Raw genomic sequence first — 13,313 nt, forward strand, 5'->3', positions numbered from 1 at the left:
CGGCACCTTAAACTCTCAGGTAAAATTTATCTTTAGGGATTAGACTTACAGGAATAAGGTGAAACTCGACTGCAAAATGTTCCCAGGTGAAAAGAGAGGAACACAGACATACAGGTGATAATACTTGTGCAAACACATCATAATGGTAGGTAGTTAAGAAAAAAGGCAAACTGAATCTGGAATTCACAGGCAGATACACACCACTGGGGATGGGTAAACATTACTGCCTTGCAATACAAACTCACTGGAAACTCCACACACAGCCACACCTCAGAAAAATAAATCTGGAGCAGGTGTGAAAGAGGACAATTGAGGTGATCAAGAAACTAAAGAGCCTCTCATGCTAGTGTGGGAATAGAAAAAGCCTTACTTGCTAAAAAAAGAAAAAATAAAGTGTACATTATTGTTATTATTCCAGGTGGATGGGGTTCAGACCAACCTGGTCTAGTGAAAGATGTCCCTGGCCTATGGCAGAGGGGCTGGAACAAAATGATCTTTAAAGCCCCTTCCAACCAAAACCATTCTATGATTCTGTCTAAAAATAAAATTGGAAGGGCGGGCATCAATAAAAGTGGATGATAGAAGATCTCCTTAGTCTAACAGACAATAAAATTACATGGATAAAACAGTGTAAAATACCATGAATTAACCTTTGACGGGAACTTGGAAAGGCTTTAGACATTTGAGGAGAGATTTTAGTCAAGCCTTCCAACTGGGAGAAGAGACAAAATGTCATTTCAGATGTAAACAATTTACCCATAATGTCTTATTACCAGATTTATAATTGAATATTACATTCATTTCCTTTGGCTAAAGCTTGTTTATGCCACATTTACTCTACTATTTCTGTCTCATGCTATTGATACCCTGCACACCAGCTACTGCAAAAACACTGCAGCAACTGCTTTATCCTCCTGACATATTCAGATAGGAAAAAGTCTTTGATACAGAGCTCATTAGTTGACAGTTTTAGTACTGCATCTTTGAGGAAAAACTGGTCTGGGCTGCTCTATCAGTTTTTTTTAATGTCTATTTTACATATAAATTTAAAAACCAGTGTCTTTTGATAGAGTTCATATGCCATGGTGCAGATTCCCAAAGCAAAATCAGATTTTTTTTGAGCATGCAGTGTATATCTTCATGTTGTGCAAATAAGAAATCCCTTACAAGTCCCAGCCAGAAAGACTCTGCAGAAGAATAAAGGCCCCAAATAGCACCTAAGCTGTTCCTCAGGACCGGGGGGGTTTGCAGAGACAAACGTCTGCTCTCACAGCAGCACCACAATGAACTGTGTGTGTCTCTGGCTCCTTGCAACCTGCCTGTCTCCATAGTTACTTGGTGCTGCCACACAAACACACACGGAGCTGGGGAGGACTGAGATAGCAACCAGCTCTTTTGAAGCATTTTCAAAACAAAGCAGCTTCTTTCTTCATCCATTTCCACAGCAGAAAATAGCTTGCTTTGATTTAATTTTCTTTTTTCATGAAGAGCATATTAAAGAAAAGCAGAGCTAATTAAATACTTCTCTTGCATCGTATTCTGAAGGCTTTGACTCTTTGAATAGTTGAATGAAAAGTGCCATATGTGGTGTGCAATACTTTGGAATTCTGTTCATCTACAGTGTAGGAAGGTACAGTCCCTGCTGGGCACCTAACAGCAACGACCAAAGCTTCTGAATAGGTGACAGCCTTAATTGCAGTCCATAGGCTCCCTGTGCCCCAGGTTAATTTCTAGAAGTACATCAAAACACTGAACTCAGTACCCTGCAGCTGTGATTACAAGGTGGAGAGGGCACAAAGAGCTCTGCCTCTCACTGCCAAGTACGACTGACCACGGGAAGCTTAGCTTTTACATCTTCACTTCTGACTCTCACTGCAACCTCAGCCAGTATCTCTCTCATTAGAAACCACATCAGTGATCAGAACTTGTGGTACACAGGGGATCAGCCTTATTCTCTCTCAGCCATTATTTTCTTCTGGAAACACATTTTTCTGTCTGTTGATCCCAGCTGAGACTGTGACTAAGCATCCCGAGTCGAGGTGACGTATTATTACCAAACACTACAGAGATCAAGTCCGTGCACAACAGCATTTACATGAGAAGGTATTTCTAATCCATCCAGAACAGCAATATTTAGGTGGGGCACATTAGGAGTTTTAGTTGTTTTTGTGCTAAGCAAGACCAAGCAGTTCCACCCTTCTGCTGGAACCACAGTAAGCATTGCTCATTCAAGAAATCCTTGCTAACAAACAAGGGAAGGAAGACAATTGTTTCAGTCCCACACTGCCAAATTTCCAGGAGGTGTCAGCCATGTTATACAATCCAAGTTCTCAAACAAGGTACATTTTGACTCATTTTTCCTTCAACAACTGCTCTTTGACTGCAACGTGTTGATCTCTAGCAGTGTGCCTAAATGGTCTTTTACACAAGATGAGGACATGTGACCTTAAAGACATACAAGCACATTACTGAGGGCAGATGAACCTTGCAAAGAAGCACATGCAAGTGTTTAGAGCCACAGTCCCCATATCCAGGGTCCTCTTCCTATCCCTCTCAGCCTGCTTGCTGTAAGCACAATTGTTCCCACAATTGTTTGGGATGTGCAGCCAAACACCAAGCACACAGCCTTCTCAGGCTGGCCTGAGTGTCCCAGGTAAGCACAATCCCACCAAGCACAGGTTCTCAGGACATCATTTCATTTCAAGTAACAGTCCATGGTGTTTCTAGATGAAAGGAATAGTCAGGCACAGGCAAACTTCAAACCACAGCTTGAACGCTTTTTGGCTTCTTTGTTGTTTTGGTGTGGTTTTTTCTAAAGGCTGAAAATCTGAGAGAGTTTTGCATTCTATGCTGATATTCCTTGAATCTCCTGAAGACTGTATTTTCACTTCTGTGTACTTTGCAAAAGTGATTTTCACTCTTGTGTAGTTTGTGTGTTTTCTGTGTAGTTCACAAAATACTCCATGCTACACAAAATACTTTCTTGTCTACAAACAGACTTCTGCAGTAATTTTATTCATAGAAACTAGAATTAAGATAACAGAAAACCATTTTACTTCTGAATTTATTTCAGGGGGCTTTTCACTTATTCTTATTATTATTCTTATTATTATTCTTATTATTCTTATTCTTCTTATTATTATTATTCCTTGTGGAGGTTGTCCCTCTGTACATGAGTTACCTGCCTGTATGACCCAGAAAATGAAAAAACTAAAAGTAACACTGGGGCACTCAGGAAAATGCTCCACCCAGCTGGGTATATCCCCAGGCAACTACAGCCTAGGAGATGAGGAAGAACCATGGGCACTTTATCCTCCTTCCAGCATTTCAAATGATAAGCTATTCTAACAGTCACACACTCAAATAACATGTAAAACTTTTCTTCCTAACTATGAAACTTCTGGAAAATAAAATTATGTTCTCAAACCAGTGACTTCCTGAGTCAGAGCCTTACATGCTGCTGTAAGGAATATTCAGACATTCAGTTCACCCTGACTGCAAAGTGGCTGGCTTCCTTTATGTGAAAGTAGAAGTCCAGGTGGCTACAGAGGAAATCTCTAGGCTCTAAGCTAGGCTGTTTCTCCCCCAGCATAACAATAACAATTTAAGAAACATTTTTCTCTTGCTTTCTCAGGCATGCCATGCTACAAGAACTTTCATTAAAGTGGTTTTGCACTGGGTTTTGTTCTCATATTGCTGGAAAAAGTGTAAAGAACCAAGCTGAGTTCTGCAAAGGGGAAAGAAAGAAAGAAAAAGGTACTGGCATGCCAATACAGATGTGTTCTGGTGATTATATCAATCTGCCTTAGATACTGATTTTGCAGTTGTGTTCACAAGGATAAGCCCACATGTGCTCTCAATCCTCTCTTTGGTCAAATACCACGTTTCCTTCCTTGGCTCACATCTTTTCTGGCAAAAATTGACCACTGATCCTGACTAATAACTAATATCATGCTTTTATTTTGTTTGAACTGTATTTCTTCAAAGCTACTGATTTATGCAAGAGTTCTTTGGGAAGAATAAAGCCCCTGACAGTCTCAAAAAAATCCAAAGAAGCTAAACTGAGAAGAATGGAATGTAATTTTCATCCTTTTTGAAGTTTACCTTGTTCAGCTGTTCAGTATTTAAATTAAACTACTTCATTCTAACAGGAATATGTTTAGTTTAATTCTGAATAATTTCTTTATATATTTAAACAAATATTTTATAGGTATTCCTAAAATGTATTTTTAGCACATAAAGCCCATCAAGTAATTTCCAACATAGTTCCCATGTATGTAAGAAAGTAGTACGGAACAATTACTCACAGCTCCTCCACTCAGCTTTCTCAAGTGTTGTTTTATAGTAGTCAGATGCCACCAGCTCCTTTCAAGAAACTACATTTCATTTTCTTATTATGGAATGTCAACCTTTACATAATTACTATTTTATAATACCTATGAAATCTGGCAGTTAAAGCAGTGTGGTATATACAAGGGTCAAAGGATTCTTTCATAAGCAAAAAGCACAAAATATTCTGTGGCAAGAGGGATTTAAGTATAATGAACTTAAAATCAATGATTCCTGTATAATTTAAACTGATCAAAAGTTTCAAGCTGCTGCAACTATAAATTAAATTTTTTCTAGATAAGCGATGAACAAGATGTGATATTGACAGGTAACTGATACCACTGACTCTGTGAGCACTCAGCTCCAACAGAAGGATGAAATTAAGATACGTTCTCATTTCACTCCTGTGAAATTTCATTTCCACTGGGGGGGATGGGATGTGTGAATTGCTTTTGTACAGTTCCATGCTTTTTCAAATGAAAGAGAATGAAACACATTGTTGATTCTGGCACCCCAAACACTATTAACACAAGTTTCCATTCAGCATTTGTATCTTTCATGCACCTTAAGACTTTGATCCAAAGCTAAGAAAGGTCATCCTAGCAAATATAAACTCAAGTCTCTTGAAATGCATATAAATACTTTATCTACTGTTGTACTGAGATTTCCAGCTGGTCAATTCTTTAAGTAGAGAAGAGCATCTTTTGAAAAAGAACAGAACAAGTACTATGGAAAACAAGCCTTCCTTGAATATTATGCTGTGGGAAGGCATTCCCAACACCGACTCCATCTGCAAGTCACTATAAAGGGTTCCCATTCTTGATAGCCAAAGCAATCACAAGTCTAGTTCTGAAAAGATCCAGAAACCTTTTCTAATCCTGCCAAAAGACAAACTGCCAAAATGCTAATCTAAAATTCTTTAGATATCAGTGGTCACAGCCACTATAGCAAGTCATTTGGCACAGCAAGAGCCGAACAACATCAAAGTATCCTGTGCTGAGCTTTCCCATCTACACTGTATGCAGCTCAGGAATTTGTTTCAGACTGTATCTAGCCTGATTTCCTGGACCAAACATGCTTTGAAGCTGTTTGGAGAGTCAAACCCAGTGATTGATTCTTCTGCACTCCTTGGATCCAAGCGCCATTTGGTGCACACCTGGAATGGAAGTTCTGGTTAGTCTCCTCCAGAAAAAACCCAGCTCATGGAGAGCAAAATCCTTCTGCAGTAGGTGGGGGCATTGTCTTCAAAACTGTGCCACTGCTTTGAACCAAAACCCTAACAGAGAGACAGACAGGTACCCACTACTGTCTTGATTCTTTAGGCCTTTTAACTACTTATAAAGCTCCCTCTGTAGACTTCTTTTCTGGACTAAGTTTGTAGCTCTCAGTCCTCCCTTCGACTAACCAATATTTTTCCAATTATTGCTTTTTCCTGACAAACTTTTTACAGTAACTTTTTTTTCTCTAAAATTCGTGTTCAAATAATACTCAAGTGAATCACTCAGGTGAAATAGGTGATTTTCCTGCAGTATTTCCATTACTCTCAGATAACACTTCCTTTTTTGTAACAAATACTGCACTCATCAAGTTCAACATCCACTAGAAAGTGAACTTTTGTCTTACAGGGCAAGATGTTATTGCTAATCAGGACATTTTATTAAAATGCTCCACTTCCTTCAGCAGCTGTGTTCATGATGATTACATGTAAACTACATGTTACTGCATCATTAAATGATGGTACATGAAGAGATATTCTTGGAACATTAGTTTCTGTCTTAGGTTTCCACTTTTCTCAAAAGCAGTTTCTGAAGTAGCTTAAAATTACATGGATATAAAGTCATTACTTAACCCACTACCAAATGCATATGCACATAGAAACCTTCTTGTTTTCTGAGCCCAGGTCAAGTAGGGTCCTGGTATTTCTCCAGCTGAGTTTCTGGTAGCCCTCTGCTACCCCGTCCCACATTCAAATCCTACATGAAAGAGTTTGAGGTGTCCAGAGCACACCACACTTGGAAGGAATGCCTGGCATGGCAGAAAGTCCTGCTCTCCATGGAGACAACAGGACAGGGGGATCAGGAAGCTTCTCCTTAGCCACTGGCAGCAGAAGGTGCAGCTGAGTGCTCATGGGCTGAAGTCTGCCACTAATGGCAGTCTCTGCATTTCACTTTAGTGTGGCACTACTTCAAAAAGGTTTCCTGAAAGAAATAGAAGGGGTTTTTACTTCTAGAAATTCTCTACTTAATAACCTTTTTTGCTGACAGCTATGACTTTAGTTACCTGTTCTTAAATGCTGAACAGGTTGTCTTTGAGGTCCTCCAAAAGCCTCGGGTATCCTATGCCTGCTGTCTGTGAATGCTTTTGCCAGTGGCAAGCCCTACCAGGCTTGTGTGATTGATGAGACTTTCACCAAATATGCTAAGAAGTTAAGCTTCAGTCCAGGGTCCTGGGACTGGCGAGTCCTCAAAACACAAGGCGTTCCTATCATCCCAGCATGATTCAACTTGCTGTCCAAAGCACAGATCCAGCAGCCTTTGATCTTCAAAGATGACAGGGAACAGCCTCTGAGGCAGCCAAATGCGTCTTTCTGCATTACCAGATTGCTACAGAGACAGGCAGATGGGTGGAGCAGCCTCCACGCTCCTACCATAGAAGCAGCCCAGCTCTGTGTTAAATTAGAGCAGCAGTGAGCAGTCCATATGGCAAGTGGGAGAAGGGATCCCAAATTCAGCTCTGCAGCTGCTAGGTGGGACCATCACGCTCATACACACATCCAAGAGACAATTGTTTGGCTACACTGAAGTCAGAAAGCCAGTCACAGAAATGGCACACCTGGACACTGAATAACCCGCTTCAAAAGGATCTTGCATTAGGTACCTAGCTATATTCCACATTTGGAAGTATTTTAGCACATCTGTGTGAAACTTTTGTCCTAAGGTCAACTGTAACAAGAAATCAGATGCACACACGATGAAAGTTTTATTATTACAACTGAAAGTTAAAATCTCTTACCTCTCCAAATGCACCTCTTCCAATCACTTTTATAATTTCAAAGTCATCTCGATGGAGTTGCATTTCCTTTACCAATTTTGTAAATGGTTTTGCTGTTTAACAAAAAAAAAAAAGTCAATTACAAAGAGAAACATTGCAAGCCAGCCCATAAACTGGAGGTCACAACTATTTATTGCATACCCAGAGCAATAGCAGATTTTCAACTATTAAAACTACAGAGGAAAAAAAAAAGCTAATTACACTATTTAATTAACAATTAAAATTTTTTTAGAAGTTCAGTCGCATGAATAGTTCTGCCTTGCTGCTAGTAAGAATATAGAGCAAAGTGGTCTTTCAGAAGGATTTCCCTCCCTTTCTTTAGGGTTTTGTGATTCAGTGAAGGACCACGTGAAAGGGAGAGCTCATTCATTATTGCTAAACCCTATGGACAATCTGTCCTACCCTGCAGGCACTTGATTAATTCTCTTCTAAGTGGAGTGCAGATTTACTTTTTATTATTTCAGCTAGTACCAGCTAAGGCTTTAACAACCCAATCTCAAGAGATAGCTGTCTCTACCCAAAAGCAGCAAAACCATTTCCCACAAGATCTGTGGCTAATTTAAGGTTTTTTACTTTGAACTGTCGTTTCTGCTAAGCAACATTCACCAGATCTCAATTGGACCAAGTACTGAAGGGCTGCAGTCTAAAAAGATGCCCAGTGATTAACTATCTTACATTTATTTTGTTCTGGTGGTCCCATATTTCTCAAAATATTTGGTGGATAAATTCCGCTATACCTGTAGAACCATCCATTTTCTCCTCTCCAGACCCCATTCAGAATACTTTATTTATTACTAGCATATCACAGCACATGGATCACTGTCTAGGTAGAACGTTTGTTACAAGTCACTACTCTGAAGATCAGATCAATAACAAAAAACAGTGGTGTAAGTGCAAGCAAACTGACAAGGACGAGTTTGCACAAGCACAGCAGCAGTTTACTCTTCAAACTCAGCACAAAAAGATTGCTGCTCTTCACCTCATCACAAACACTGTTCGACTAAAAAGACCACAGTTTTCCAATACATGTATTTTTTCCTATCTGGAACTGAATAAAACATCACAGAATTACTACTTGTAATTCAGCCCAGACTCCTGTTTTACCTCACCCTTACATTATGATTAAGCTAGTAAGTTTATAAGCCAAACAGAATTCCTGCAAGAGGGGGTCACTACCTCAATGGTGTATTTCAGATGCTAACACAAAGAAATCAAACCTTACAACCACACAGAGATACAGAAGTCTGAACTGGAAACTGAAAATTCCATTATGAAGTCTAACCAAAATGCTTGCAAACCTCTCAGCAAAAAACCATTAACTGCTAAAATAATGAAGAAACAGCTGTACTTGAAGAACAGTCATGCTGCTGCTTTGTATTTAGGAGGGTGTTACTGAAAAAGCTTCCCCTTTCACTGAGAGTTTCTTGTCTATCCAAAGTCTGAAATCTAAAGAATGAGACACTGCTAGATTTTCTGCTAGACTCCCTATTTCAGCTGGGCAGAAATGCCAATCACACCTTCCTCACCACAAGGTCACTGAGACTATTACCTCAAACCCAAAATCATTTCCACTGAACTTCCCCAGCACCACCACCCCAAATCAGTCAGAGATCTGCACCAGTCCAGTCAGACACCTGTACAAGCACAGTACACAGCTGTCAGCAGTGGCATTATTAACTGTTTTGCAAGGTTCTCTCACCTCCTTCCCATCAAATGAACACAGATGGAGGAACTACAACTGCAGACAAGAAATAAACATGCAAGTTCCCCTATTAAGGGGTTGCTACTACAGAATGCTGGTCATTGAACTAATTTTGCAGAACAACAGCTTCTGGTACTAAAATTCAAGGGGAAATGAAATCTAGTATTTATTTCTGGAGGGCACTAACCCAATAATAACTTTTGTTTCAAATAAATAGCAAATTTTAGCAGTAATTCTACAAAGTAAACAGAATATCAAAACTAGAGAATCACAGAATGATTTGGGTTGGAAGGGACCTTTAAGATCATCTAGCTCCAATCCCTCTGCCATGGGCAAGCACATCTTCCACTAGACCAGGTTGTTCAGAGTCCCATCCAACCTGGCCTTGAACACTTCCATGGATGGAGCATCCACAACTTCTCTGGGCAATAAAATAATTGCTTTAAGTACTAAAAGCTCTGCGCTGCTGTAAATTGATCACAAGCAAGTTTCAAAGCCAGGAGACACAAACCTAGTAAGTTCAAGCTGTCCTGTACACTCAAAAAAAAAAACCCCCTTATATCTTGCATTTCTGCTGACTGGTGACAAAGTATTTTATTATTTCATCTACAAATTTCTCCACTTGGAAGTGCATCAAACTTCACACGGCTAAAACTGGAATTCAGTTTAGAAATGTGTAAAGTTGTATAAGAGCAAGTTAATTTGATTAGTTTTGTATTTTAATACTAATAAATACGTATTGACCAGAGCACATACTTAAGTTTCAGTAAACAGAAGAAATAGGGAAGGGCATTATTGCCATCTTTCTAGAAATTGTATTCTTGAAGAAGGATGAGCAGCCCTCATTTTCTTGACCAACATTTTTGATAAAATCTACAAGAGTCCTAGGTTGGTCCTGCTTTTTCCAACTCAATTGGTCAACTGAAGTACTAGTTAATAAAATCACTGGTTTAACATATGTAAATTAAAAGAAATATTCACTCCTAGAAGGAAGTTGCTGTTCTTACAAACCATTTGTGCACTTAACTAATGTTTGCTTTTAGTATTTAATAGGTGTTGGTGTTCAGAAATACTGCAGTTTCAGTGGTCTCTGTCTTAGAAAGCACCAAACATGAACATTTGAATGTACAGAAAAATTTTAAACTTGGCAGGACTTCCCCTGAACTGGAAAAATTCCGAGTCTTTGTCAAGGCATCTAACATTCCTTAAAAGTAAATATAACTTGAAAATAAAACTGGGTGTCAAGAGAATCTAATGATCACAGAGACTACAACAGCAATTACAGATCAGAGCTCAGAGGAGGCAACAGACCAGTAATTTATTTAAACTGATACATACTTTACTGGCATATTGAAGTTCTAGAACTCTGTTTACACCAGGATGTGAACTGCTGCATTTAAGTACTAGATTCCACAATTTCTATCTCTTAGTAAGTTAAATCAAAAAATATTTCCAATTTGCATTCCTGCAGTTGTCCCAGGAGGCTGCTGTTCCTCAACTGCAAATATGCTGATCAGTAGCATGCACAGAACTGGCAAAACTGAGTGAGGAGAAACTTGCATCAAAAAGCATCAGAGACAGACCGTGCTTGCCAGAACAATGCCAAGTGATTTATCACTACCTAACTGGTAAAGAGAGATACAGCTTCTCCTTTTACATCCCACTGTTTGATAATCAGGGAACTCAAACCAAACTTATATCCATTTACGGGAATTAATAATTACTTCTGATCCTAATACTGAAGGCAGAACTTGTGATCTGGAGTTGATTTAATCCTTAATGAAAATATTTCATCCTGGCAAACAGAAGCATTAGCTGTACTGGGGGTTTTGTTGGCAGTGATTACTGAATTTTGTTATATATACACACAGTTGTCAGGGTAACATTAGCTGCAAGTAATTGCAAGAGTTTGTTTATTCATGACTGTGAGGATGTAATAAGAATTTGGGATAGACATTCTATGTGCAGTATCTTTGTATGCACCATTGCCTTTTCTCTCAAGCTAATTTTGCAGTATTGCACTTAATCTTGTTTGGAAGAAGGGTGTTTTCTATAACACGAGGCAAGGGAAAAAAAAACAAACCCAAACAACCAATTTTCAGAAGCCAAGTAGTGTATGCTCTCAAGAAAATAATACAAAACAGTAACAGTTGATGTTTTGATTCATAATGAGAAGTGAAATGCCAGCATTTATTTCCTCATTGAAAACCAGGGTACATGTGAAAGACATAATTCTCCACACACCAGTTCTATTCTGATCATATTCTCCTCTTCAACTGATAGATGGATATTTTGTTTATGCAAAAAGAAAACATAAATGTTAATAATTTGAAAACATGATTTAAATGTTTTACTCACAGATAAATAGGTTTGTGATATAGGTTTGAGAGCTGGTGCATCTACACTGCAGTCAATGTGTATTACGCCACCTAATATAAAATATTTGGAGGCATTTTCAGAATGACTGAAAGCTGCAGGAAATGCAGGAAATGCTAGCAGAGATGATCTGACACAGCAAACTGGGCACTCTGCACTGTTACCCCAGGAATGGGTGCACGCTGACCTCATATGTCAAATTTCCTCTCATTTCTGAAAGCAGGTCAGGGAAGGATGCCAGTGTTGTCAACATCACCCTCAAAAAATAATAGGTCAACTCTTCCCACCTGCAATGTGGCTAAAAATGAGAACTGTCAAGGTATGTTTTGAATTTCTACCTTCTGTTCATATTCTGGATCATTCAATTTATGTCAATAATTTACCATCTGGAATCACAAAAGCTAACACCCTTACACTGCAATGGGCAAAAGATAACCTGCTGGATGGATTATGATCACTGCTGCTTCAGTGGTGGAGTTACCCCAGGATTCTTATTTGAGGACTCATCCAGATTTTGTTGGGCAGTACCAATTTCCAGAAATTCATAAAAATCCTTAGCTGAAGCTGCCAAATGTTCAAGAACACCTGATGTTTTGTATCATTGGCACCTCCAAGTTTTAAATAAATGTAACAATGGCAAGAAAATAATACAGACTCAAAACTCAGGTTGAAAGGGACTAGCTGGTCTCTAATACAATCTCCTGCTCAAATCACAGTCAATATTAATTTCAGACCAGGTTCCTATGGTTCTGCCTGCTCAGGTTTCAAAAACTTCCAAGGATGAAGACTCCATGGGCTCTGTGGACAACCTGTTCATATAATAGACTGCCTACACCAGATAGTTTCACAGCTGATGCTGTGATTTGGGGTTTAAGTCATTATATAACACGATAACAACATTCAGGTGGATCTACCCTGAAGGTATGTCCAAACTGTCTGGTCAGACACAAGTTCATCTGCCACCATGCTCCCTTTATCTCCTCATTCCCTCTACAAAACATTGTGGTAGGAAACTATGTGAATTGCAAAATATTAATGTCAGGGAAAAACAAAATGACGCAGATAACTGTCTGCGGGGCCATACTCCCACCAGGCAGAGCCAGTCTTTTATTTAAGATGTTTTCTTTGGAGGAAGAACATGAAAGAGCAGCAAATTTTACCATTTCCCTCAGCCATCCCTCAACTTACATTCTGGAAATCAAGTAACTTGTGTGCCCTTTGTGCACCCTTTTCAAAGAAACAGCACTCCTATGATATTGCTGCTAAAACAGCAGGCTGGCAGGTTTAACAAGTCAGTGCTTGTATATATGTCTTGGGAGATACCCACACCCAGGTAGCCCCAACCTGCTTACTAAGGTGATAAATACCTGTTACAACCCACACTTGAGTTTTAAAGAAGTACAATCCTCTTGTATCAGTTTGTGAAATTTCCCCAGTATTTTAGAAATGCAAATTTTTTTTTTTATTCTTCCATCCTATGCTGACTCCAGTTTTAATTTTTCCAAATATAGATCCTTGCTTCCCTTTTCCTGTGCTGGCCTGTTTCCTCTTACTATCTACCTCTGTCAATGCTTTTTTTTTAGTCTGGTTTCCTAAGGAAATAAGGTAGGTGTGATGATACTGTTGGGCATTCTGAAGCCATTCTTCTCACCCAGTACCTTTTGATCCCAATAAAATCCCTTCATATCCCCTTTACCAAATTTCTCTGAAGTTGTCCATATATATAAAGTTGCTCCAAGTTTTATTTTAGAAACGGCAGTGAATAGGAGACACCCATGGTATCACCTCTGCTAAGGGAAAGGCAGCAGCAGGAAATAAGCAGTCACCTGCTCAGCTGGCAGCCAGCACACACACC

The 13,313-nt window shown here is 39.2% G+C and overlaps 1 protein-coding gene across 14 annotated transcripts in view; it reads right to left on the bottom strand.

Annotated features, from left to right (window-relative positions):
• The window catches only part of CDC42BPB (CDC42 binding protein kinase beta), a 91,362-nt gene that overhangs the window by 55,190 nt on the left and 22,859 nt on the right, over positions 1-13,313 (bottom strand). For all 14 annotated transcript variants that reach the window (XM_038137092.1, XM_038137105.1, XM_038137100.1 and 11 more), the window contains exon 2: positions 7,342-7,433. In XM_038137092.1, the coding sequence (XP_037993020.1) occupies positions 7,342-7,433 (92 nt within the window). The remainder of the gene's footprint in view (positions 1-7,341; positions 7,434-13,313) is intronic.

Source organism: Motacilla alba, chromosome 5 (assembly GCF_015832195.1).
Source record: "Motacilla alba alba isolate MOTALB_02 chromosome 5, Motacilla_alba_V1.0_pri, whole genome shotgun sequence".
Classification (NCBI taxonomy): domain Eukaryota; kingdom Metazoa; phylum Chordata; class Aves; order Passeriformes; family Motacillidae; genus Motacilla; species Motacilla alba.